The sequence below is a fragment of the Tenrec ecaudatus genome, chromosome 18, assembly GCF_050624435.1.
Source record: "Tenrec ecaudatus isolate mTenEca1 chromosome 18, mTenEca1.hap1, whole genome shotgun sequence".
Lineage (NCBI taxonomy): Eukaryota > Metazoa > Chordata > Mammalia > Afrosoricida > Tenrecidae > Tenrec > Tenrec ecaudatus.
In genome coordinates, this window is record NC_134547.1 from 8728291 (window position 1) to 8754128 (window position 25838).

The 25838-nt window shown below is 56.0% G+C and overlaps 3 protein-coding genes and 1 pseudogene across 3 annotated transcripts; all 4 read left to right on the plus strand.

Moving 5' to 3' along the window:
• The first annotated feature begins 812 nt into the window (after positions 1–812).
• Positions 813–2054, plus strand: LOC142432681 (fructose-bisphosphate aldolase A pseudogene; annotated as a pseudogene).
• A 6166-nt stretch (positions 2055–8220) lies between these two features.
• KCNA7 (potassium voltage-gated channel subfamily A member 7) lies at positions 8221–10813 on the plus strand. The gene is made up of 2 exons (XM_075536990.1): positions 8221–8811; positions 9998–10813. The coding sequence occupies exons 1-2, from the start codon at positions 8260–8262 to the stop codon at positions 10811–10813; spliced, it is 1368 nt and encodes a 455-aa protein (XP_075393105.1). The 5' UTR covers positions 8221–8259.
• A 5930-nt stretch (positions 10814–16743) lies between these two features.
• On the plus strand, positions 16744–19970 carry NTF4 (neurotrophin 4). The gene is made up of 3 exons (XM_075537074.1): positions 16744–16857; positions 17828–17951; positions 19080–19970. Exon 3 carries the CDS (start codon positions 19091–19093, stop codon positions 19721–19723), a length of 633 nt encoding a protein of 210 aa, XP_075393189.1. The 5' UTR covers positions 16744–16857; positions 17828–17951; positions 19080–19090; the 3' UTR covers positions 19724–19970.
• Positions 19971–22221: 2251 nt separating this feature from the next.
• Positions 22222–25727, plus strand: SAXO3 (stabilizer of axonemal microtubules 3). Its single transcript, XM_075537904.1, has 5 exons — positions 22222–22377; positions 22591–22791; positions 23031–23198; positions 24950–25077; positions 25427–25727. Exons 1-5 carry the CDS (start codon positions 22222–22224, stop codon positions 25725–25727), a joined length of 954 nt encoding a protein of 317 aa, XP_075394019.1.
• The last annotated feature ends 111 nt before the right edge of the window (positions 25728–25838 follow it).

Genomic DNA, 25838 nt, shown 5'->3' on the forward strand with positions numbered 1-25838 from the left:
AATGAGAAACTCGCTCTGAGTTAGTGCACCCAGTGGTGTCACCTGGAAAGCGTCTCTCTGTTCACAGTGAATTTTTTTAAAACATTTAATTAGGGGCTCATACAACTCTTATCACAATCCACACATATACATACATCAATTGTATAAAGCACATCTGTACATTCTTTGCCCCAATCATTCGCAAAGCATTTGCTCTCCACTTAAGCCCTTTGCATCAGGTCCTCTTTTTTCCCCCCTCCCTCTCCGCTCCCCCTCCCTCATGTGCCCTTGGTAATTTATACATTGTTATTTCATCATATCTTGCCCTATCCGGAGTCTCCCTTCCCCCCCTTCTCTGCCGTCCACCTCCCAGGGAGGAGGTCACATGTGGATCCTTGTAATAAAAGCAGTTTCACTCAAACCTCGTTTTTTGTGATGGCCGATTTAAGAGAACAGCATCAGCTGTGACACTGTTTCCTTCTTGGAGAAATGCTGCAGCAACTGTTCTGATGTTGAGCACAGCTTACAAGGACAGTGCTAGGGGAAAACAAAACTCAAGCGTACAAGTGGTTTTCTCATTTCAGAAAAGGTGAACTGTCGATTGATGACAAACCTTGTCTGTACGTCCGTCAGCTTCCCAAAAGGACGAATATGGAGACTCGAAGTGCATCTGGAGTTTGTTCCACCAGGTCAGACTGTTCATCAAGCTTTCTATTTAGAGGTTCTGGAAAGATTGCGTAACTGTGTGCGACAAAACAGGGTCCGATTTGACTCACTCGCTGCTGGTTTCACCGGCTGCCGCTCCTTCAGCCTCCAGGAAGGAACTGGCCAACATGCCCTATCCATACCCAGCACTCACCCCAGAGCAGAAGGAGCTGTCGGACATTGCCCATCGCATTGTGGCTCCAGGCAATGGCATCCTGGCTGCAGATGAGTCCACCGGAAGCATTGCCAAGTGGCTGCCATCCATTGGGACCAAGAACGCTGAAGAGAATCGCTGCTTCTACTGCCAGCTGCTGCTGATGACCGGGTGAACCCCTGCATTGGGGCGTCATCCTCTTCCATGAGCCTCTCTACCAGAAGGTGGATGATGGACGCCCCTTCCCCCAAGTTATCAAATCAAGGGCGGGACCGTGGGCATCAAGGTCGACAGGGTGTGGTGCCTCTGGCAGGAACGAGCGGCAAGACCACCACCCAAGGGCTGGACGGGCTGGGCTGTCTTGAGCGCTGTGCCCAGTACAAGAAAGATGGCGCTGACTTTGCCGAGTGGTGCTGTGTGCTGAAGATTGGAGAACATAGCCCTTCAGCCCTCGCCATCATGAAAAATGCCAACATGCTGGACTGTTATGCCAGCATCTGCCAGTAGAATGGCATTGTGCCCATTGTGGAGCCCAAGATCCTCCCCGATGGTGACCATGACCTGAAGCACTGCCATTATGTCACTGAGAAGGTGCTGGCTGCTGTCTACAAGGCCTTGAGTGACCACAACATCTACCTGGAAGGCACCTTGCTGAAGCCTAATATGGTCAAACACCCCCCCCCCCCCGCCCCACTGGCCATGACTGCAGTTTTCCCATGAGGAGATTGCCATGGCAACTATGCCCCCTGATGTTACCAGGGTCACCTTCCTGTCCGGAGGCCAGAGTGAGGAGGAGGCGTCCATCAACCTCAATGCCATCAATAAATGCCTCCTGCTGAAGCCATGGGCCCTGACCTTCTCCTGCGGGCGAGCCTTGCAGGCCTCTGCCCTGAAGGCCTGGGGTGGCAGGAAGGAGAACACAAAGGCGGCCCAGGAGAAGGCCATCGAGTGAGCCTGGCCAACAGCCTCGCCTGCCAAGGGAAGTACACTCCCAAGTGCTCAGGCTGGGGCCGCAACCAGCGAGTCCCTCTTCGTCTGTCTCTATCCATGCCCACAAAATGGAGGTGGTGGAGGCTGCCCCCTCAACACTCCAGGCCCCCATCCCCTCCCAGGCCCACCTCTTGATGGGAGGGCGCCCCTGGGCTCCAGGCCACGCTTTCCTCTCTCTCTCACCGCCCTTGTGACCGTGGTGTGCGGTGTTGTCTGTGTATGCTAACTCCATGACCCTTGCCAGCTCACTGCCGATAAACAATGGTTTAAGGGGGAGGGGGGAGGTCTGATTTGTGGCAGACAGGGGACTGATTTTGATATGAGCACACACCTGCTCACGCGGCCATCTCAGTGCGCCAGTTTTTGACAAAAAAAACAGCATGCCTCTCTTGCCCCCCGCAGCTTACCCACCTGACCTCGCTCCGTGCAACTCTCTTTTCTGAGGTTGAAGAGGAACATGAAAGGACAGCTGTGAGGGACCAACCTCTACAACCAAATGTGTCCAAGGGGGCGGTTGTATAACTGAAGGGTAAATTAAGGCAACACAAGACAAGAGATGTAAGGGCTCACCTCCGCCACCACCTCAGGAGCAGGTCAGAGCAGAGAGCATATAATGTATTCTCTCACCAGCTGATGTAACCTCAGTCATGCAAGCCCCAGGAAGCATATACCTAACAGGAAGGGGTTGTACTAGAGGGGTGCATGGAACACAAGGGGATTGAGCTAGGGGCATACACACAGTAGGCAGGGGCATACATGTGAGGCATACATGTGACATGAAGGTACATATGTAACATCTAAGATAGGCAGGTTCTAGGGTCCAGATGGCAGCTAACCATGCTCGTTCCTAAGTTGCATTAGCCTCAGATGTCTTCGAGCTCTTCTCCAGGGGTACAATCCATGATCTTTATTAGAAGGTAGTGGTGGTACTTAGGGTTGGATGGTCTGATTGCTTTCAATGGCAGATAACCATTAGTCAGATAGCCTTCAAGCAGTTGACCTTCAAGAGTATAGTGTTTGCAAACAGCACCTTAAAATTGGCATCAGGGGGGACGTTGAGGGAAATGACTTTTTCTTATGAGAATGTGACTGGAACACATCTCAGACTTGCTAACATGAAGGTCTCCCCCACAGCAGCCCGGGCCTCCCAGGCCCCTTCACGTATAGCGCTGAGTGTCCTCAGACACTCTCTTCCCAGTTCTGTTTCCTACAGACAGCACTTTGACAACGTAAAAGAAGTGTAGAAAAAAAAAACAATGGAGGTGCTGTCAGCCATCCAAACAGATGAATTTGAAAAATTCGTAGATTTGACAACTGTATTAGAGAACACTTTGAAGATGATAAGGTTGTTTTGTCAAAAAAAACTTAAATACATAACTTTGGAAAACATTCCGTTATTGTTTTTCTTTGGGGGTGTAGGTACCATCCACCACAGTAACATAAACTCAACAACTCTCCTTCACCTATGGTTGGTCAAGTTTTTTGAAGTACTGTCATTTTCTTAATATAGTAATCACATATCACACACTTCTATGGTTAAATCACTTTTTTTTAGATCACTTATTTTTTTTAATCATTTAATTGGGGACTCATACAATTTTTTTAACGTTTTATTAGGGGCTCATACAACTCTTATCACAATCCATCCATACATCAATTGTGTAAATCACATCTGTACATACATTGCCCTCATCATTTTCAAAGCATTTGCTCTCCACTTAAACCCTGGGCATCGGGTCCTCTTTTTTCCCCCTCCCTCATGAGCCCTTGATAATTTATAAATCATTTTGTCACATCCTGCCCTGTCCGACATCTCCCTTCACCCCCTTGTCTGTTGTCCATCCCCCAGGGAGGAGGTCACATGCAGATCCCTGTAATCGGTTCCCTTTCCAACCTACTCTCCCTCTACCCTCCCAGTATTGCCACTCACACCCCTGGTCCTGAAGGTATCATCCACCCTCGATTCCCTGTGCCTGAAGCTCGCATCTACACCAGTGTACATCCTCTGTTCTAGCCAGACTTGCAAGGTAGAATTCGGATCATGATAGTGGTGGGGTGGGGGAGGAAGCATTTAGGAACTAGAGGAATGCTGTATTCTTCATCAGTGCTACATCACACCCTGACTGACTCATCTCCTCCCCTAGACCTCTCTGCAAAGGGCTCTCCAGAGGCTGACAAATGGGCTTTGGGTCTCCACTTTGTACTTCCCCCTTCATTCACTATGGTAAGATTTTTTTTCGTTCTGATGATGCCTTATACCTGATCCCTTCGACACCTCGTGATCACACAGGCTGGTGTGTTCTTCCATGTGGGCTTTGTTGCTTCTGAACTAAATGGCCGCTTGTTTATCTTCAAGCCTTTAAGACCCCAGACGCTATATCTTTTGAAAGCCAAGTATCATCAGCTTACTTCACCACATTTGCTTATTCACCCTCTTTGTCTTCAGCGGTTGTGTCAGGAGAGTGAGCATCACAGAATGCCAATTTAATAGAAGAAAGTATTCCTGCATTGAGGGAGTGCTTGTGTGGAGGCTCAATGTCCTTCCACCACCTTAATACTAAATCTATAAATATAGGCACATAGATCTATTTCCCCATCCTCATATATATATTTGCATATGTACATGTCTTTGTCTAGACCTCTATAAATGCTCTTTGCCTCCCAGCTCTTTCCTCTATTTCCCTTGACTTTCCTCCTGTCCCATTATCATGCTCTGTCCCCACCTGGGTTTCAGCAATACCTCTTCATTACATTACCCTTGATCATGTCCTACCAGGCCTCTCACACCCACCTCATCACCAATTTGGATCACTTATTGTTCCCTTGTCCCTGAGTTTGTTAACACCACTTCCTTACTCCCCACCTCCCCCGATCCCATTTCCCCATGGAACTGTCGGTCCTGTTGTTTTTCCTCTGGATTGTTCATCCAACCTGTCTTATTTAGACAGACCTGCGGAGATAATAACATGCACAAAAACAAGACAGAGCAAAACCAAGCAGCAATATACAACAAAACACAACAAGAAAGAAAAGCTTGTAGTTAGTTCAAGGATCCTTTGTTGGCTACAATTCTTACAATCCATACATACATCGTGTCAAGCACATTTGTACATTTGTTGCCCTCATCATTCTCAAAACATTTGCTTTCTACTTGAGCCCTTAACATCAGCTCATTTTTCCTGGCCCTAAAACATTTTTTAGAGTTGTATACACATAAGTTCTATGCTCCCTCCCACACTTGATCTTGACATTGCTTCCATGAGCATTGATTGCAGACCCAGGTAAGATGCGGTCCTTGACAACTTCAATCTTTTCTGTTTATCCTGTCACCTATTGGTCCCTTGTTTGTTACAACCACCAGGTGATCTGTGTTCATGTTCTTCCTGAGGGCAATGGACTGTTCTGGAGCGATCTAGTGTTGGTTATGACCCACAGAGTCCAATACCTGTGAGGTACTATCAGGTCGACCCCCACTCTTAGTTGCCCTTACAAACCACAGAATGAAATACTGCTTAGCCCTGTGCCATCGTCTTGATGTTTGAGCCCATTCGTGCAGTCACTGTAGGAATCTGTCGAATTGTGATACCCCAAACCATGCTTATGATTCATAGTGACCCCATAGGACAGGGCAGAACTGGCCCTTTGAGTCTCAGAGACAAACTCTTTATGGGAGTAGAAAGCCTCATCTTTCTCCCAAAGAGAGGCTGGTGGTTTCGAACTGCTGACTTTGCAGTTAGTGCAGGCTAATGTGTATCCACTTTGCCACCTGGGCTCTTTTCTGATTAGGATTGTTAGGTTTTAAGTCAACTTGGATGGCCCCGGGTTCGCTCATGATATGATTGACTGAGTTATCACCAACTTCATGATCTCCAAGATGAGACCTTCTGCGAAGCTGCCAAGCAGTGGTGGGAAGAATAGAAAAACCAATTCACTTTCCATCCAGTCGATGCCAACTCATAGCAACCCTATAGGGCAGGGTAGAACTGTCCCTGTGGGTTTCCCATATTGTACCTCTTTATGGGAGTAGAAAGTCCCATCTTTCTTCCGAGGAGTCATGGGGGTAGGGGCGGGGGCTTCAAACTGCTGACCTTGCCGTTAGCAAACCAAATCTGTTAACTACTAAGCCACTAGGTTCCGTAGTAGGTGGGACAGACTTCCTTAATCGATTGGCTACCTTGGTACAATTGAGGGAGGTTTCATTCAGGCTGGAGAAACTGACAATGTGGAAGCGAGCTGACGTCCACTGCTGGATCCAGATCCTGCATCTGGTTTGTCATATCCCTGTTCTAGCTTGTTTTAGTCTGGGTACATTACAGAAACAAATCCACAGAAACCCATATGTATAAAAGAGAGTTTTATATAAAGGGTATGTGCACATCAAGAAAACCACAACCCAGTGCTGTCCAAGCCCACAATTCCAACATTAGCCCATATGTCTGAAACCAATCCACAAAGTCCTCCTCAATCTCACAAAAGACACGCAATGATGCTGACTGCAGGAAGAAAGCCGAATCAGTGAATGTGTAAGCATCTTAGCCATGGCAGGGATCTCCACATGGCTCCTCCGGCACCCAGGGCTGCATCGGATAGGTCCTTGTGGCTTCTCAGGGACTTTTTGCAGGAAGTGAGCCTTGCCAGCTGAAGCAGGGAACTGGCTAAGGCAGCTGCACCCTGGTCCAACCATCAGAAAGCAAGAGACCTGAGAACTAGAAAGGTGAGACTCACTGAGCTATTTATCGCTCCAATTTTCAATTAGCCCCACATGTGTTTATCAGCCAGGTTGGCACAATAAACTTGAACTAATTCCTATCTCCTGCCAATCCCAGGAGCCATCAGTACACCATGGAGCTTGGATCCATTCAGTTCAGTATCCACCAGCCTGTCGTCCTCCTGCTTCCTGTTCGTCAGCTCCTGTAGCTGTAGGAGTCAGGAGGAGCCTTAAGCAGAAAACTTAAGTGGAGACTGGCTGTGATCCATAAGGTCAGCAGTTTGAAACCACCAGCTGCTCCACTGGAGAAAGACAACGCTTTCTACTTCCATAAAAGGTTAGTCTCGGAAACTCAAAGGGGAAGTTCTACCCTGTCCTAAAGGGTGGCTGAGTTCACATTGACTCTAGGAAGGTGAGTTTTGAGCCTGGGAGGTGTAGTGGGTTGAGCTGAGCTAAGCACAAGGCCAGCATATCAAGATCATCAGCTACTCCATTCTGCTCCTGGAAAGACTCCCAGCCTCAGAAACCCACAGGGTAGTTCTACTCTGCCCTATAGGGTTGCTATGAGCCAGAACAGACTCATGGCCATGTTTCGCCATTCAGCCAGCAGAGGGCATGCAGGGCACCCTTTCTGGTAGCCCAGAAGCCCTGGATAAGCACGTCCCACTTTGCCATGTCCCCGCCCACCCCCCTGCCCCTAGCTCCACAGATCTGGCTATTTTTATGCATGCGATGTCACCAGATACCCGTGGCTGGAAGGCCATCGTCTGTCTGCCCTTCGGTCCCTACGAGTGACCCTGTGGTGTTTCCACGGCTCACTTCCTGAGAGGCCTGGCTTCCTCTCGCACGCACCGAGTCCCTGGAAGGTCTGAAAGTGTCACTAGTTGGAGACCACTACCACCCCACCCCAGAGACAGGACACAGGGCGGTGCATGTCCAGATGCCCTGAATGGACAGCCACCACAGCAGTCGCTGCCCTTTCAATAAGAGCCGGTGTGGTGGGAAATATAAGGCAGAGACCAAGACGATATTCAGAGAGATAGAGAAGGCTCCCCTCACCCTACCCCCCACATGCACCTGGAGTAATAATCAGATACTGATTGGGAATCTGACCCCAACACCCAAGACCAACAGAGGCTAGAAGACCAAAGTCCGCAGTAATTCAGAGCTAAAAGGGGCGGGGGGAGGGGGAGACCCCCGTGAACCAGAGAGATCATGAAGAGTCAGAGATGAGCGAAACAGCTGGAGGCCAACGGAGACAAAGAGATAATTCAGGGCTCCAGAGACCTCTAGGGAGACAGAGACATGGAAACGCAGAGAGGGGCAAAGCAACACGAGTCTACGATAAAGGGGAGGCCTAGATGGAGATGCAGAGAGACACAGTGCGAAAGGGGGAAATGGGTGGGTCATGCAATGGGACTCGGATGCTCCTCGAGACGCCAAGGGACAAGACACACGGAGAACCGCCCAGGGGCTGGAGCCCAGGGCCGCTGGCCGGGGCGAGCGGGCGCCCGCGTGCAGCGGCCCGGTAGGGGGCGCCCGGGCGCCCTCTGCCCCGCGGGGTCACGGCGCCCCCTCCCCGGCGCCCTGGCGGGCCAGGCGGCCGGCCGGGCTATTTTTACGCTCGGACACCGGACACCGGGCTGGGGCGGCGGCCGCGGCGGGGCCGGGCCGGGTGTCTGGGCCACACGTCCGTCCACGGGTCGCTGGGGCTGCGCGCGCCATGGAGCCGGGCTGCCCGCCGCCGCCGTGCGGCTGCTGCGAGCGGCTGGTGCTCAACGTGGCGGGGCTGCGCTTCGAGACGCGCGCGCGCACGCTGGGCCGCTTCCCGGACACGCTGCTGGGCGACCCCGCGCGCCGCGGCCGCTTCTACGACGGCGCGCGCCGCGAGTACTTCTTTGACCGCCACCGGGGCAGCTTCGACGCCGTGCTCTACTACTACCAGTCGGGCGGGCGGCTGCGGCGGCCGGCGCACGTGCCGCTCGACGTCTTCCTGGAGGAGGTGGCCTTCTACGGGCTGGGCGCCGCGGCGCTGGCGCGCCTGCGCGAGGACGAGGGCTGCGCCGCGCCGCCCGAGCGGCCCCTGCCCCGCCGCGCCTTCGCGCGCCAGCTCTGGCTGCTCTTCGAGTTCCCCGAGAGCTCGCAGGCCGCGCGCGTGCTGGCCGTCGTCTCCGTGCTCGTCATCCTCGTTTCCATCGTCGTCTTCTGCCTCGAGACGCTGCCGGACTTCCGCGACGACCGTGACGACGACCCGGGGCTCGCCTCAGCCGGCCCGGTGAGGGGCGGGGCCTGCAAGGAGCTGGGCGGAGTCCAAGGGCGGAGTGGCGGGAGGCCCTGACCAATCCTCAAGCGAGACAGAGGTGGGAGGTGGGCGGGGCGATCTGGGGCGGGGCCTGCAAGAGCTGGGCGGAGTTCAAGGGTGGGGTGGCGGGAAGACCTGACCAATCCTCAAACGAGACAGGGAGGGTATGTGGGCGGGGCGATCTGGGGCGGGGCCCGCAAGGAGCTGGGCGGAGTCCGAGGGTGGGGTGGCGGGAATACCTGACCAATCCTCAAGCGAGACAGGGAGGGGGAGGTGGGCGGGGCAGAAGGGGCCCATCACGTGGCCACGCAGAGGGTTTTCCAGAAGTGGGCAATCCAGGGACAGGCCTTGGAAAAGGGTCTTGGCATCTGAAAGCTGGAGAGGGGGCAGGGAAGGTAGAGCAGAAGGGGATTAACCTGGAGATGCAAGGAGGAGGAGGAGGAGGAGGAGGAGGATCTGACCTATCAGGAAGCGGGGTTGAGGTAGGTGAGAAACAAAGCTACAGGGGGCGGGGCTTAGGTGCAGGTTCGCTGCAGAGCAGGTGGACAAAAACTTGGAAGGACTTGAACTTGGGGAGCGAAGAAGGGCCTGCCAATGGGGATCTGTGGGGCTGGCAGCGACCCATTGACCAATTGGGAAGGATAGTCTGCTGGTGAGCTTCCTGCCACGAGGGAGCTTGAGGCAGAGGGATGAGACAGGAGACATGGATTTCAAAGGAGCATCAGTTCAGGGTTATGAGAGGCGGTTCTAAGGCATGGCCTACAGAGTCTTTCATCCTTATAATATGGGCTGGGAAGGGGCAGGAAAGGCAGGGCACCAGGATGAGGCTGGGCCAGGACTCAGCCCCCCACCCCCGAGAAATTCGGTGCTGGGGCGGGGCTTTGGAAGAGGTGTGGAGTAGCCTCATTCATTCGGGCTTCCTGGAAGGGAACCTTCCCAGCCACACCAGGTAAAATCTGACGTGGATTCCCCTCCCAGGTCCTGGAGTGGCATCTAGGCCATAGGATTGTCTGAAGTCCTCGAAGCAGAAGCTGTTGACTGGTCCCTAGAAACGCAGTCGGAGACGCTGGCATCCAATAGGAATATCCCAGTGTAGGGGGCCAGCCCTGGCCGGGTCTTTCCTGAACTCCTCTCTCCTCCTCCCGCCCCCCCTCTGCAGTTTCCTGCTCGTCTCAACGGCTCCAGCCCAGTGCCTGTACCCCCGCCTCGGACACCTTTCGACGATCCCTTCTTTGTCGTGGAGACACTGTGTATCTGTTGGTTCTCCTTCGAGCTGCTGGTGCGCCTGGTGGCCTGCCCGAGCAAGGCGATCTTCTTCAAGAACGTGATGAACCTCATCGATTTTGTGGCCATCTTGCCTTACTTTGTGGCACTGGGCACAGAGCTGGCCCGGCAGCGAGGGGTCGCCCAGCCGGCCATGTCGCTGGCCATCCTGCGAGTCATCCGCTTGGTGCGCGTCTTCCGCATCTTCAAGCTTTCCCGCCACTCCAAGGGCCTGCAGATCTTGGGGCAGACTCTACGGGCCTCCATGCGAGAGTTAGGCCTCCTCATCTTCTTCCTCTTCATTGGGGTGGTCCTCTTCTCCAGCGCTGTCTACTTTGCCGAGGTCGACCGGCCGGACACCTATTTCACCAGCATCCCCGAGTCCTTCTGGTGGGCAGTGGTCACCATGACCACCGTCGGCTATGGAGACATGGCGCCCGTCACCGTGGGCGGCAAGATCGTGGGCTCCCTGTGCGCCATCGCTGGCGTGCTAACCATTTCCCTGCCCGTGCCTGTCATTGTCTCCAACTTCAGCTACTTTTACCACAGGGAGACAGAGGGCGAAGAGGAAGGCATGTACAGCCATGTGGACACACAGCCCTGTGGCACCCTAGAGGGCAAGATCAATGGCGGGTTGGTGGATGGAGAGGTGCCTGAGCTGCCACCTCCACTCTGGTCCCCTCCGGGGAAACACCTGGTCACTGAAGTGTGAAGGGTGGGAGGTGGGAGAGGGGGAGAGTTGAGGTCTGCAGGATCTCACTCCTCTTAAAGGGAGGGAGGAAGGAGACCAGGGAAAAGCCAGCAGGCAGGTCGGGCTTAGGAAGAACTAGGTTAGGTTGGTGTCGAGCAGGAAGGGGGGCACCCAGATTGTGCTTGGGTCTTGAGTGTGCAGTTGGTCGTCCTCAAGGGGAGCACCTGGAAGTGACAACACATGACAACAGGTGGTGTTGAGCTGAGGCTTGACACCACTGCCCAGTGGGGCTCAATGCTTTGTATTTCACCGGGTTAGGCAAGGCTTATGGGGCTGATCTGAGATACCTGTGGTCATCATCATATGGTGGCATGGGTCTCCTAGGTTGGCTTTACTTGTGCGTCTAAGTGAGTCTTATTAAACTGCACTGTGCAGGATGCTGTGGTTTTGTGAGCCCCTAGGGCCATCTTAGCTGGCCACCCATATGGCACCATTGGGACTGATAGCGGGTCGTGCATGGCGTTGTTGAGTTGGGTGGACGATGTGTTGGGCCTTGTGTGGCTCTGTGATGCTCCTCGGGCTCTGAGAAGACAGGACAACACAGGAAGAGGCAAGTGACAGGGCAGCCACTTGCCAGATCATCCTGGACTAAGTGGGGTTGGCAGGTGTGTCCTCACGAGTCTCTTAGGGTTCTCTTGGGTGGAGTCTTGTAGACATGGGTGGCTGGAAGGCCTGCAGGGCCTCCTTCACGAGATGCTGCGTGAAGCTGCGAGACCACAGGAGTCTTTGTCGGGCCGGTCCTGCTGGGTCGGATGACTGAGTTGAATCCCATTGAATTGCCTCCTTGTGTGAGTCCCAGAGGGATGCTAGGTAGAGTTACAGTGTATGTGGGAGCCCTGGAGGGCTGTATTGGGCTGTTTGGGGCTTAGGGGTACTGAAAGCAAGCAGTTATGGAACAGGGAGTAGGCATGGTGTTCTGGGCCCTGGGAAGATGTCCCAACTGTCTTGAGCAGTGTTTAAGGAAGCAGGGTTGGCTTTGGTGTCTGAGAAGTTGGTGGTTCGTTGTGAGGGGGCTCAGTGAACTAGGGAGGCACAGACACATCTTTTACTCACCTACGCCTGCTTGCTTTTGCCCCTTCTCCATCTGTCCTTCTCTGCACTTTGCTCTCAGGCATGGAGAAGGGAGGAAAAGGGGAGAGGGAGCAGAGAGAACACATTAGTACTCTGTCCAGATGCCACAGAAGCACCAAAACCCAGAGCAGGGGCAGGGAGCCACAAAGACAAGGAGAGGAAGACAGAGACCCAGAGAGAGAGGGGGACAGAGACCTAGGGAGAAGGAGGATCCAGAAAGAGAGAGAGAGAGAGGAGACCTAGTGTGTGGGGGTGGGGAGAGACCCAGAGGGTGAGTGTCAGTGCACCCAGAGTTAGGTACACTAACCGAGACCAAAAAGGCCCAGAGAAAGAGACCCACATGAAATATAGACCGAAAAAGGTCAACACTCCTGAGCCCAAGAGAGACACAGCAGCTACAGAATTAGCCAGAGCTTCAAGGGAGCCATCAGCTCCCCCCTCCCTCCAGGAAAGCAGAGGCTCCCCAAGGTCACCGAGAAAGTCGAGGGGGGCCAGGACCTGTGACAGGCAACCTGCCTCCGCGTGCCCGGTGCCGCCATCATCCACCAGGAACACCCACTCCTTCTCAATTCAGCAGCCTCATGCCTTGCAAAACCAGGACCCTGGGACTGAGAAAGCAGGGTGCTAGCCAAGGACACGAAGCCATGTTTTTTTCAGAGCTCCCAAAGGGCATGCCGAGGATGACAGCGACGGTGGTGACTGGTGACGGTTGTCTCGCCAATACACCTAGGGCCTCCTGCATCCCAGCCTCAGCAAGGACTGTGTTCATTTATTAAAGGCATCCGGTGGTTGGCAGAGTGGTGGTGGTGTTTTTAGCTACAGCTCCCATACTCTTCTCCCTTCCTTGAAGAATAAATGTTTGGTGGGGTCAAATGACATCTTATTTAGAGGCATGGTGGGGTCAGGGGAGACCTGGTGTGGAAGGAAGTTGCCTCCTTACCAGTTCTTGGCAACTTACATCGCAACTAAGAAATTTTGTTTGGAAATGACTGATTTAATCAACCATTCTTTTTTCGTTTGTTTTTTTTCTTTCTTTTTCCAACCATTTTAACCCCCAATCGCGAGGGGAAGATAGAGCTAGTGGGAAAAGTTGGGGAAAGGCATGAATTATACTGCACAAAGTGGTTGTGCAGTGGGCTGCTCCCCACAAGGTCTGCACTTCAAATCCACCAGCCGCCCCACAGGAAAAAGACTGGACTTTCTACTCCTATAAAGAGATCCAGTCTCGGAAACTCAAAGGGGCAGTTCGACCCTGCCCTGTAGGGCCGCTGTGAGTCGGAACTGAGTGGACGACAGTGAGTTAGATGACCACTTCTTGCTTCAATAGCCAAGAAGTCACGTCAAGAGACGAGAAAGGATTCAGAGTCCCTGACGGGCAGGGACAAGCAGAGACATAGTGTGCAGACTCCAGAACAGGGATCACAGTGGGTGGAGATGATGCAGAGTCTGGAAGCTGCAGAGAAGACAATGCTTCAAGGGGAGCAAAAGGGGGACAGAGACTCAGAGGACACAGAGATGTAGAGAGGGGGACAGGCTCAGAGGACACAGAGATGCAGAGAGAGGGGAACAGAGTCAGAGGACACAGAGATGCAGAGAGGGGGACAGAGACTCAGAGGACACAGATGCAGAGAGAGGGGGACAGACTCAGAGGACACAGATGCAGAGAGAGGTGGACAGAGACTCAGAGGACAAAGAGAGGCAGAGAGAGGGGGACGGACTCAAGACACAGAGATGCAGAGAGAAGTGAACAAAGACTCAGAGGACACGGGGACAGAGACTCAGGACACAGAGATGCAGAGAGGGGGACAGAGACTCAGAGGACACAGAGATGCAGAGAGGGGGACAGACTCAGGACACAGATGCAGAAGGGATGGACAGAGACAGAAAGGGTGACAGAGACTGAGGGGGGGACAGATGCAGAGAGGGGGACAGAGACTCAGGACACAGACACAGAGAGAGGGGGACAGACAGGTGGGGCCAGAGATGCAGAGAGCGTGGGACAGAAACTTGGGATAGACACGGGGACAGAGACTCAGGGCACAGAGATGCAGGGGGGACAGACACTCAGGTAATGGGGACATAGATGCAGAGAGGAGGGGGGAAGAGAAAGGGAACAGAGATCTAAAGGTAAGGACAGAGACTCAAGAGATGGAAGGCAAGAGACCCAAATTGAGGAAGGGGGACAGAGAACCAGCAGGTGGACACAGATCCAGGAGGGGGAGCAGAGACTCAGAGATAAAGACCCAAAGAGAGGGTCTCTGGGGACAGGACAGGGCCCCTGAGAAAGGGGATGGAGACCCCGGGTGGAGGAGTGACTAGAGGAGACCCTCCCATGATTTCTGTTCCTCTTTCTGGATAAGCCAGCCTTTCACTTTAAGCAGAGCCTGCCTGGTAGCAGGTGGAACAGGGAGAGAGGGCATCGAGGTCACGGAGGTGACCCAAGTAGACAGGAAAGACTGCCACAGCACTCCTCCCCCAGCCCAATAAACAACTGCTGTCACCTCTTGGCTGGGGGGTGGGGGGTGGAGAGGGAACACCCTAACCCGGGGACACCCTTCCTACCACCTTGCCATTGCTATATTTAGGGTGGGGGAGGGGTATGGGGTGACCCCCCAAGGTGGGTGTCAGCTTTCCTCCTGAAAATAGCTCAGGGGGAGGGGAGGGGAGTCCTGGGGTGGAGGTGTGACACGGTGACCAGCCTGTGGTGTGCATTGCCCTGGGTCCTCCCCACAGCTCCAGCTCGGCCTTTCTGGGAAGCTCACGCTCCCTCCTTGGATCTCTGTCTCCCTCTCTCTGTGTCTCTGTCCCCCTCAGGTCTTCCGCAGCTAGGTCTCTTTCGCCTCTTTCCCTGGCTCTCTGTCCCTCTCCCTCTCTCTGGGTCTGTCTTCCCCTTTCAGTGTCTCTGTCCCCCCCCTCTCTCTGGGTCTCTGCCCCCCTCTCTCTCTGGGTCTCTATTCTCTCTCTGGGTCTCTGTCCCCCCCTCTCTCTCTGGGTCTCTGTCCCCCCCCTCTCTCTGGGTCTCTGTCCCCCTCTCTCTCTGGGTCTCTGCCCCCCTCTCTCTCTGGGTCTCTCCCCCCACCTCTCTCTGGGTCTCTATTCTCTCTCTGGGTCTCTGTCTCCCCTCTCTCTGGGTCTCTGCCCCCCTCTGTCTCTGGGTCTCTGTTCCCCCCTCTCTCTGGGTCTCTGTCCCCCTCTCTCTGGGTCTCTACCTCCCTCTCTCTGGGTCTCTGTCCCCCTCTCTCTCTGGTCTCTGCCCCCCTCTCTCTGGGTCTCTACCTCCCTCTCTCTGGGTCTCTGCCCCCCTCTCTCTGGGTCTCTACCTCCCTCTCTCTGGGTCTCTACCTCCCTCTCTCTGGGTCTCTACCTCCCTCTCTCTGGGTCTCTGCCCCCCTCTCTCTGGGTCTCTGTCCCCCTCTCTCTGGGTCTCTGCCCCCTCTCTCTCTCTGGGTCTCTGTCCCCCTCTCTCTCTGGGTCTCTGTCCCCCTCTCTCTCTGGGTCTCTGTCCCCCTCTCTCTCTGGGTCTCTGTCCCCCTCTCCCTCTCTTTCTGGGTCTCTGTCCCCCTCTGTTTCTGGGTCCCCTTTTCTCTGGATCCCTGTTCTTCTCTTTGTCATGTGTCCTCCTTGGCGCACCCCCATTACCCCCCCACCCCGTGCTCCTGTCATCAGTCACTGTGCAGTCTGTCTCTCTGAAAGCCCTTCCATTCCTCACACAGGGCTCCGCCCCGCACTGCCCTCTAGACTACCTGGAATCCCTCTGGCCTGATCTCTGGGCAAACCCTCTCCCCTGTCCCCACCCAGGAAATTCCAGGGGAGAAGACCCTGTGGGAATCCCCCTACATTCGCTGCCCCCCAGGCCCTCGGGTCTTATCACTGCCCCAGGTCCAGCTGGTTAATGTCTGGCATGAAGCTCCTGGGAAAGTGGGGATGGGAGCAGAGGGTGGGAATCTGCCCCAGGATTGACACGAAATTGGCAAAAGAAGACCAAGGAATCTGGGAGCCCAGACCCTGGGATCTGATGGAGGAGGGGCTGGGGGCTGACTCCTGGTTGCAGGGAGGAGGGGCTGGGGGCTCAGACCCTTCTCCCTGAAGGAAGAGGAGGGTGGGTGCCCAGACAGCTCTGTTTGAGGGAGGAAGGGGCTGGGGGCCCAGACTGCGGGGGTCCGGAGGGAGGAGAGGGCCAGCCAGCCAGACTCCTTCCTGGGTCGCAGGGATGGGGGTTGCCAGGGACCACGGGTGTGAGGGAGCAGGGGGGCTTCCCTGGTCTGAAGGAGGAAGAGTCTAGGGGCTCAAACTCCTGGGTCTTGGGGAGGAGGGGATTCCCTGGGAGGATTCCCAGGACGCAGGGAGCTGGGGGAGGGAGGAGGGGGGGAGACTCCCAGAGCTGAGGGTGGAGGGTCTAGGACTCCAGGGTCTAAGGGAGGAGGGGGCTCAGACTCTTGGATCTGAGCGAAGAGAGTTTGCCAGTGACCAGGATTCCTCTCCTCGGTGTGAGGAAGCAGAGGGCAGGGGAATCCTGATTCCCGGGTCTAAAGGAGGCGGCGGCTATGGGATCGGACGGCCAGGTGTGAGGGACGAGGGGGCTCAGACTCCCTCCAGCCTGAAGGTAGAGGTGGACTCCGGCTCCCAGGACTGAGGGTGTACAGGAGAACCTAGCCGGGGCTCGCTGAGGCTCCGATGTCTGATGATGGAGCGGGCTCGGGCTCGCGGGTTTGAGAGAGGAGGGGCCGGGCGCCCCGACTCCTAGGTCTCAGGACAGAGGTCCGCCCCGGGCCCCGCCCCCGCCCCGCCCCCGCCCCCGCCCCGGGCCCTCCCGAGCGCGAGCAGCGCCGAGCCGGCGGGCCCAGCGGCCAGGCAGACTGGGAGCCGGAGGAGGAGCCGCCGCCGCCGCTGCAGCCGCGCCAGGGGCAGCGGGGAAGCCGAGGAGGGCGCCCCAGGTAAGAGCCTCCGCCTCCGCCCGCGGGATGCCAACCTCCGGGTCGCCCTGCCCCCGGGTAGGGAGGGGCGGGGGCGGGGCCGGCGGGGGCGGGGCTTGGGGAGGAAACTGAGGCAGAAGGGACGGGTCCCACACCTCCAGCCAGCACACCTAGCGGGGTCTCAGGTCACCGGACCTGGAGCGGGGAGGGTAGTCTTGGGGTAGAGGGAGCTGGGGGCGCGCAGCATATCTGAGTACCTGGGAAATTAGGGGCCTGAATCTCCGGGACTCCAGGGAGGAGGCACCTGGGGGCTGGACTCCAGGGTCTGAGCAAGAGCAAGCCGGGACCAGATTCCTGAGTTTGGGGGAGATAGGGACCAGGGGGCCCTGGATCGCGGAGTCTAAGGGAGGAAGAGGAGACTGGGGGCCTGGACTCCTGAGTCTGATGGGGGCGGGGGCTGAGTGCCCCGGCTCCTGGGTCCTCAGGAAAGGAGCCCAGGTCCCCGGCCTCCCAGTCCCGGTCGGGGCAACACCCGCGCCTCTGCGCACCCCACCCTCCCTTTCCCCCACCTCTGCGCCAGAGCAAGCAACCACTCCAGGTATGTGCACTAGAAATCTTGGGCGGGCCCTGGCCTGTCCCGTGGTGGGGGAACATTCCTGGAAGCTGCCTCGGGGACCCAGGGCCTTCTGGAGTTCGGGCCCTCCGGGACCGAGTGTCCAGACCCGCCCCGCCCCCGGCGCGGCGCGTCTGGGAGATGAATGGGCCGGGGAGGAGGTTCTAATCTTTTCCAGCCTCCTCCATACCCTGCCTCTCCCTTCCCCGCCAAGCTGCTCCCCAGTCCAGCCAGGAGCCATCACCTGGGCCCTGTAGAAGACCTCTGGGAAAGGGGCGTGCCGCTCGGGGTACCTCATGTCCTGAGTTCGAAAGCCGGGGAAGGCAAGGTGTCAGTCTCAGTCCTGCCCCCACCTGCTTATTCCCTCTTTCTCTCTAGGTGGTTGCCCCCTCCCTCTCCTGAAATGTCAGGGAGGAGGGGGCCACCTGTGTCCCCCACAGGGGCCCCCTGGAGTCTGGGGGCCCCCAGCCCGGGAGCTCGAAGTCCGAAGAGGTGCTGACAGGTCTGGTAACCTTACACTACTCTTCTCACCCCACCACCCCCTTCTCACACACCCCTCGCCAGGATACCCGGGCCCATAGAGGAACAGCAGTAGCCATGCCCACTCCAGCTTCTCCCTTTGCCCACCCCTCCGGAGAGGGGTGTGTGTCTTGCCTTGCCCTGGGCAAGTGTAGTTACCCGCCCTGTCCCCACCCTTACCCCCCACCCTTGATTTGAGTCTCCCCCTAAATTTAAATACTTACACCTCCTCCAAGCTGTTAGGTTTGGGGTTCCTCAGGGTCCTAGAGGCAGGACAAGCAAGTGGATTTTCCACTTCCTGACTGCCTGCACGCACCTCTTTGAGACGTACTCATTTGTTCGCCTTCATGGCTGCGGTGGTCAGTTGCCACCCCATCAGTTCCGACTAAGACAGGGCTGCATGACGTTTTGGGGAGACTGCCAGACCTTCCTATCCAGCCCCTAGTGGTGTCCTGGTTACTCGGCTGGGCTGCGATATGCCTAGTTGGCAGTTCCAAACCGCCAGCCGCTCTGCTGGAGACACACTGGGCTTTCTACTCCTGTAAACAGTGTCAGTCTGGGAACCCCACAGGGTGGGGTGGAGGGTGTGAGTCAGCGTTGACTTCATGGCAGTGAGTTTTGGGAACCTTTCAGGTAATAGTGGAGCTCTGCACTGCCACCCACCATCTCCTCATTATCACTAACAATAACGATCATTGAGGATCTATCTAGAATCTGCACATTCCCCAGAGTCCCCCAACAGAAGGTCCAGAAAGTTCTACAACTTAGCTTCCCAAACTGATTTGGACCACCCTCTTTTCAGAGGAGGGGGGTGAAAAAAAAGAAGACAGTGCTCCCTTAGCAGTAAGAATAATCCAGGGATGAAGTGTAGTATCTGATTTTGTAGAACCCCTTAGTGTGAGGAAGCAGGAGGCAGGAGAATCCTGACTCCCGGATCTAAAGGAGTAAGGAGACCAGGGGCTCAGACTCCCAGGTCCCAGGAGGCAGTATTGCCCACTTTAGGAAAGACTGCCCTAAAACAAAGCCCTCTACCCTGTCCTGGTTCTGAAGCGCAGGCCCTGAAGCTCCTGCATTCCTCTCTAACCCCAGCCCCGCTCCTTTCTCCCTCCAGGTGTTCGCAAGATGCCCCCGCAGCCCTCAGACTCCCTTCGCATTCTCCTCCTCTTCCTCCTCCCCAGCATCTCAGGGGAGCCCCGCCCCCCACCCGCACCACTGCCCCCATTTTTAGCCCCAGAGTGGGACCTCCTATCCCCTCGAGTTGCCCTCTCCCGGGGCGCTCCTGCGGGACCCCCACTCCTCTTCCTCTTGGAGGCCGGGGCATTTGGGGAACCCGTGGGCACTCCGGCCAACCGCAGTCGCCGTGGGGTGAGCGAGACGGCGCCGGCCAGTCGCCGGGGCGAGCTAGCGGTGTGCGACGCGGTCAGCGGCTGGGTGACCGACCGCCGGACGGCTGTAGACCTGCGCGGGCGCGAGGTGGAAGTCCTGGGCGAGGTGCCTGCAGCCGGGGGCGGCCCGCTGCGGCAGTACTTCTTCGAGACGCGTTGTAAAGCTGACGGTGCTGGGGAAGGCAGCCCCGGAGGGGGTGGCGCGGGCTGCAGGGGCGTGGACCGGCGACACTGGGTGTCCGAGTGTAAAGCCAAGCAGTCCTATGTGCGGGCGCTCACCGCTGATGCCCAGGGCCGCGTGGGCTGGAGATGGATTCGAATCGACACTGCCTGCGTCTGCACCCTCCTTAGCCGCACTGGCCGGGCCTGAGGGGAGGCTGGGAACTGGACAGACCATGGAAGAGGACACTTGGATCCAGAGGGACCTTGGAGGCAAGGCCGGGCCGCACTGGGGGACTCGGTTTGCAGACTTGTGGATGCCAGGACCCAGTTTTCTGTTGTACAGGACCAATGGTAAAACCCAGTGGGGTACTGATTGATGAATGGGAGTGCTACTGGAAGAACTTTGACGATGGTAATCAATATTTCCTGTTTCCTGTTCATCAGCCTTAATACATAACTCCCCAGAGAACTGTAGTCAACTTGACCATTTTCAGAGGACACCACCTGGTCCACCCTGGAGGGAGGGATAAAAAGGGGGAGAGATGGCAATCAGGGGTTAAAAGAGCCTGGACTCAGCCAGAAGGCTTTGAGCACATGACCTCAGGGAATGACCTTTCAGTCTTTGGGAACAGGGGACATCCGTGAGAAAATGTGCTTGGTCAAAGGGGGACCAAGTATTGACTTAGAACTTTTGGAACTCTCAAAAAGTAGTAGTCCACTCGTCACAGGAGGAGTACACGTAAGGTCACATGACAGCAAGTAAAGATGCTAGAGACGTTGGCAGGGAGCTTTCTACGTCTCCCATCTCCACTTCAACCTTCGCCCCACACTGGGGAAAGAACAGGAGCCCTGGTGGCCTAGTGGTTATGGGGAGGCGTTCAGCTAGGATCCACAAGGTCAGTAGTTGGAAACCACCAGCTGCTCCATGGGAGAAGGACGGAGCTCTCAATGTCCGTACAGAGTTACAGTCTTGGTAACTTGCGGAAGCAGTTCTAGCCTGCCCTGTAGGGTCCCTATCCGTTGCCACCGACTAGATGGCAGTGAGGTTGGTTTGGTGGGAACAGAACGGATCTTAAAATTGTCCAACCTGATTAATATGTTGGGTTGGGGTGGGTTGGGGTGGGTTGGGATAAGGGATAAGGACTGGGCTGGGATAAGGACTCACTGGGACACTGACAGGTCTCGAGGAGGACCAAACCAGAAAATCCCACCAGAGAAGCTCCTTGATTTTTCCCTGCTAGAAGAATGGCCCGGGGGTGGTGGTTGGGGGGGGGGGGCAGAGATGAGATTATGGGAACCAAGAGGGCAAAAGCTTTAAAAAGAGGGAGGAGGGGTGACAAAAAGTCTTTTAAAAAATGGGAGGGGCCAAGGGCAGACCCTAAAAGCCCAGGATACCCCTACATGTATAACCACCCCATAGCCCTGCCCATAGTACCTATGTATACACACATACACTCCACACCAGAACGCAAGACAAATCCACTGGATAGTCAATTTCAAGGTATGATGACCTCATGTACTCCAAAATAGAGCTGCTCCAAGGGGCTTTTTTTTGTTGCTGTAATCTTTAGGGAAGAGGAATGCCAGGCCTTTCTTCCGTGGCACCAGCGCCAACATTTAGCTTAGTGGTCTAAGGCAACCCATAGGCAGCACTCAGACACTTTGGCTCCTGTTTCACACGTGCTTTTAGGGGACACTTTGAACTAAGATTATAGGCATTTCCCGCCTGCCCCACACTCCCTCCCCCTGGCACACATCAATATAGATTGGATCCTTGTAAAAGGTCAGGGGGTCAGGGGGAGGTTAGGAGGCATCTGGCTGCCTCAGTTTCTCCATCTCTGCCTTTTATAATCCCAGCCCTCACTGCCTCCGTTTCTCCCCTGGGCCATGAGCTAGCTCCCTCTCTCTGGTCTCTCCTCACACGCTACGCTATTCCTCTTTCTCCTCGAACTGCCCCCCCCCTCGCCCCCCTAAGTATTTCTCTGTGAGAGTCTCCCTCGTCACCCACCCCCATTCCCAGGTGGAAGTTTTCAACCAAATCAAAGGCAGGCAGGGCCAGGGCGGGCCACGCTCACTGCAGAAGAGGCGGGAGGAGCGGCGGACGAGCCAGCGCGGCTCGTCTGGAAGCCCTGGGAAGTCTGGAAATGGTTACCCCCAGAGGGGGCAGGCTGGCAGGGGGTGGAGGCGAGCCAGCCGGCGGCTGGGACTCCCGCCTGCCTGTGATTGGGGTGGGGGTGGAGTGGGGGCGTGCCTGGAGGGAAGGGGGTTGTTCCTCATGGCGTGGCTTATTCTTTGAGTGAAGGGTCCCCCTCCCATTTCAGAATCTCTGAGCCCACCCCCCAGGTTTGTCCTCTGCTGACCCTTTCTGAGTCTCTGACCCCTCTCTCCGAGTTACCAATTCCCTCTATGTCCCTAGCCTATCTCTGGGTCCCTATCCTCCTGAGTCTATGTCCGGTCCCCGTCCCTACACCCCCATCCCCCGGCGTCTTGTCCTTTTTTATTTTAAGCCTCCCCATTAACTTTCCCTCTCTGCCTGCCATGGAGTCCCAGTCTCTGCCCCGGGGGTCGCTTTTCTCTCGGGATACAGCCGCATTCCGGCATTCCCTCCATTGGTTAGATGTGGGGTAGGCGGGTTCTGTTACCCAGGGCAACAGCCACAACAAGCCAGATCCGACTAGGCCACTGCGTGGGGGTGGGGGTAGGGCCATGGCCGGGAGGACCCTATCTCTGCGCTATGGCCAGGTGGGGCCCCCCATCTCTGGGACCCAGGCGCCTGCACCTGAGCCCAACTGGCAGCTCACCAGCAGCGGTGTCGGCCACCACTTTATCCCACCTGTGTTCTTCACGCTGCCCAAAGGCCAGGTGAGAGGGGGCCCTGCTGCGTCAGCTGGGGGCACAGGGGGTGCTACGGGGGGGGGGGGACGACGAGGGACACGATCTTGTCTGAAGGAGAGAAAACGAATGCGCCTTGGGTCCCTGTCCGAGGGAGGAGAGAACTTGGATGCAGTTCAGAGGACAGGATGAGCCCCACGTGTGTCCCCCCGACCCCCGCTGACATACGGCGCTTCTTCCCAGTCCACGGTCGCGGAGCCCCTGCCCCTGGTCGCCAAGCAGGGCCAGCACATCTGGGATTTCGATGAGGTCATCAGCAGGTGGGAGACCACCTCGGGCTCGGCTTTCGTGCCCAAGACCCACAGCGGCCCCTGCGCGCAGCCCAAGGCCCCAGAGCCCGCGGATCCCACGCGGACTGTGGGGATCAAGGATTTTGGGGAAAAGGTAAGTTTCTGGGGCTCGGGAAACCGGGGGAACAGGGTAAAAGACAGCAAGAGACACGTGACTCTGAGGAATGGCTCCCAGGCAATCTCCAATTGCGCACCTCCCCTCCAATTTCAAGACAGACGTCTAGATATTAGGGGGCGATGCGTTGTGCTGCCTCCTTTCTAGGCCACCCCCTTAGATAGCGTCGGAGTCCCCCAACTCCCTTAAGAGTCTCCTTGTCGCCTCCCTACCCACAGCTCAAACACTGCGCCTGGCGTCTCCCTCGGATCCGGGTCCAGGAGCACTATCTCAGCGAGACGAAGGAGAACTTCTCCGGCTGGCCCGGGCTGAACCCGCCCGCCACCTTTGACGCCGGGCCCCAGCCCCCAGAGCTGGTGGACCACCACCACGGCGGTCCTTCCCAGGTCTCGAGCCCTTGCAGCTGGGGCGACGGTGGAGAAGGGAGGCAGAGTTTGGAGGGCTGGATCCCCCAAGCCCTGGGAGTGTAGTGGTTGTGCTATGCGCAAGGTCAGCAGTTCAAAACCACCAGTCACTCTAAGGGAGAAAGATGAGGCTTTTACCCCCGTAAAGCAGCAGTGTTGAAAATTCACCGGGGCAGTTCTACCCTGTCCTATTGGGTGGCCGTGAGCCAGGATCAACTCGACTCCATGGCAGTGAGTTTGGATTGAGTAAGGTTGGATGGCTTCTGGGGCCAGGGAGAGGTAGTTACATGATTAACGGTGCAGCCAGACGGCTTTCTTTTTTGCTAGACATGTGGCCTAAGAGGCTGGGAAAGAACTTGGGTTTGGCGCACGTGTGCGTGTGTGGTCGGGTGACCAGGTGAGAAGGCGAACCTATACATTTGCTGCCGTTGATCCTGACTCCTAGTGACCTACAGAGTTGCTATGAGTTGGAATCTTTGCCCTTATAGGGCAGCTTCTGAGGCTGTAACTTAAAAAAAATTTTATTGGGGGCTCATACAGCTCTTATCACAATCCATGCACCTCTCTCCATAGGTTGCCATCATCACATTCAAAACATTTTCTTTCTACTTGAGCCCGTAACTCTTTAGGGCGGTAGAGGAGGGCTGCTGGTTTTGAACTGCTGACCTTGTGGTTAGCTCCCGCAAGGGGTTGTAACCACTGCATCAGGAAATCCAGATGCTGGGTTGGAGGTTAATCAGTAGAATCTGGGTCACTAGGACAGGTTGGAGGCTGGTGGTGCAGTGGGCTGACTTGGGGCTGGGTAGCGGGTGCATCTGGGAGCAGGACTAGAATGCTAGGAGGCACTGAGGCGGGGTTTCTCTGCACACCGAGCTTTAAGAAGCTGTTTTGTTGCAGGATGGGGCTAGAAAGGTTTGAGTCAGGGGCGGGGTCCAGAGGGTTTGTATGTGTGTGGGGGACTGTGGCTTCAGGAGCAGCTGGTGACACTGAGGCAGGCACTGGCAGGTCAAACCTGCTCAGCAAAGTAAAGAGCAAGTTGTCTTCTCCTGGAAAGGTTTACTGCCTCAGAGACCCGATAGAGCAGTGCTTCCTCAGGTTGTGATGACCCCAAACCATAAAATCATTTTCGTTGCTACTTCCTAACTGTAATTTTGCTAGTGTTATGAATCTGACATGCAGGATATATTTTCATTGTTACCAACTGAACAAAATGAAAGCATAGCGAATCACAAAATCAATGTTATTATATATTGTGAAATATTTATTTCCACTGGCAAATGAAATTTTGTCGTTAAACACCGTGTAGCACGAGTCACAGCCTTCTCGCTGGGGACTCCTAGGTGGATGTCTCTGCGTGTGGGCGGAGACCGGCTGGAGACAGTGGAGCAGGGTCTCGTTCATAAACCCATTGCAAATGTTTCCCAATGGTCTTTGGCAACCGGGACAGGGTCGTTCGCCCCCCAGGTTGAGAAGTGCTGCTACACAGGGTCATTAGAATTCAACTAGACCAGGTGGCAGCTTGTTTGAGGACTTGGCTTTGAGCGCCCTGACCAAGGGGGAAATGTTTAAATTTCAGGCTGGCTGAGGTTAGTTGGAATTCTGATTCGGGGTTTGGAGCTGAAGTATAGCAATATGGGCTTCAGTAGGAAGATCGAGTCTAGAGTCAGGATGGAAAGGAGTATGAAGCCGTTTTCTTGCTCTCCACTCCTCCCCAACCCCCATTTAATCCGCAGGCTCTGGTCCCCTGGATGAGGAACACTGAGCTGGCCGGTCAGCCTTTCACAGTATCTGACCAGGCCCTCCTGAACCACTGTCAGCCCTACCTGACCACCTCGGCACGCCATTTCCGCGCCTATCCGAAGTGAGCCTGGACCCAGCCCCAGTTCAGTGGTCACCCCTGGGCTCCGAATGCCCCCATCTCTCAGCTTTCTACTCCAGAAATTCAGACCCCACCCCCACCTTGTCCAGTACCCAGGCTCCCATAGGGTCAACCACAGGAGCCTGCCGTAGGGACAGATTCCCAGAATGGGGTGTGGGTCTGGGAGCGGGTCCCCCTTCAGTCACTTGGGCACCTCGCTACTTTTTCCTACTGCTTCAAAAGCTGTGGGTCCCCAGCCCCTTCCTCCCTAGACCCCCAAATAATCCTTGCCATGTAGGAGTTGGCTCAGGGGCCTTCCTGGACCTACAGTTCTATCTGCACACCCCACCAGGAAGGAGTTGTCCAGATACCTTTGTAAGGACACGCTGACTTTCTCCAACTTGGGACAGCCACCCCCCCAGCCAGCACGGGTCTGTGCGCCCCCGGCGGTGCCGCACCGAGGAGCGCGCTCTCTGGCCCAGGAGTCCTATGGCCGCCCATCTCACCAGCTCTGCGGGCTCGACCGCTTCTGCCCGCTGGAAGTGCCCTGGGGCAGACCCCACTGGAAGCCCGTGCCGGCCATCTACTCCACGCCCCACGCCTACCGCACAGAGTACTCGCGCTATGGCAGCTTCAAGCCCGCCCTGGTCTGAGCGCCAGGGGCAGAGGTGGACTTGGGACACGCCTGCCACTCAAGGGGGTGGGCACACCCTCTGGCCAGTGAGGGAAGAGCTGGGGGAACTAGTTGGAAGCAGGGACTAGGT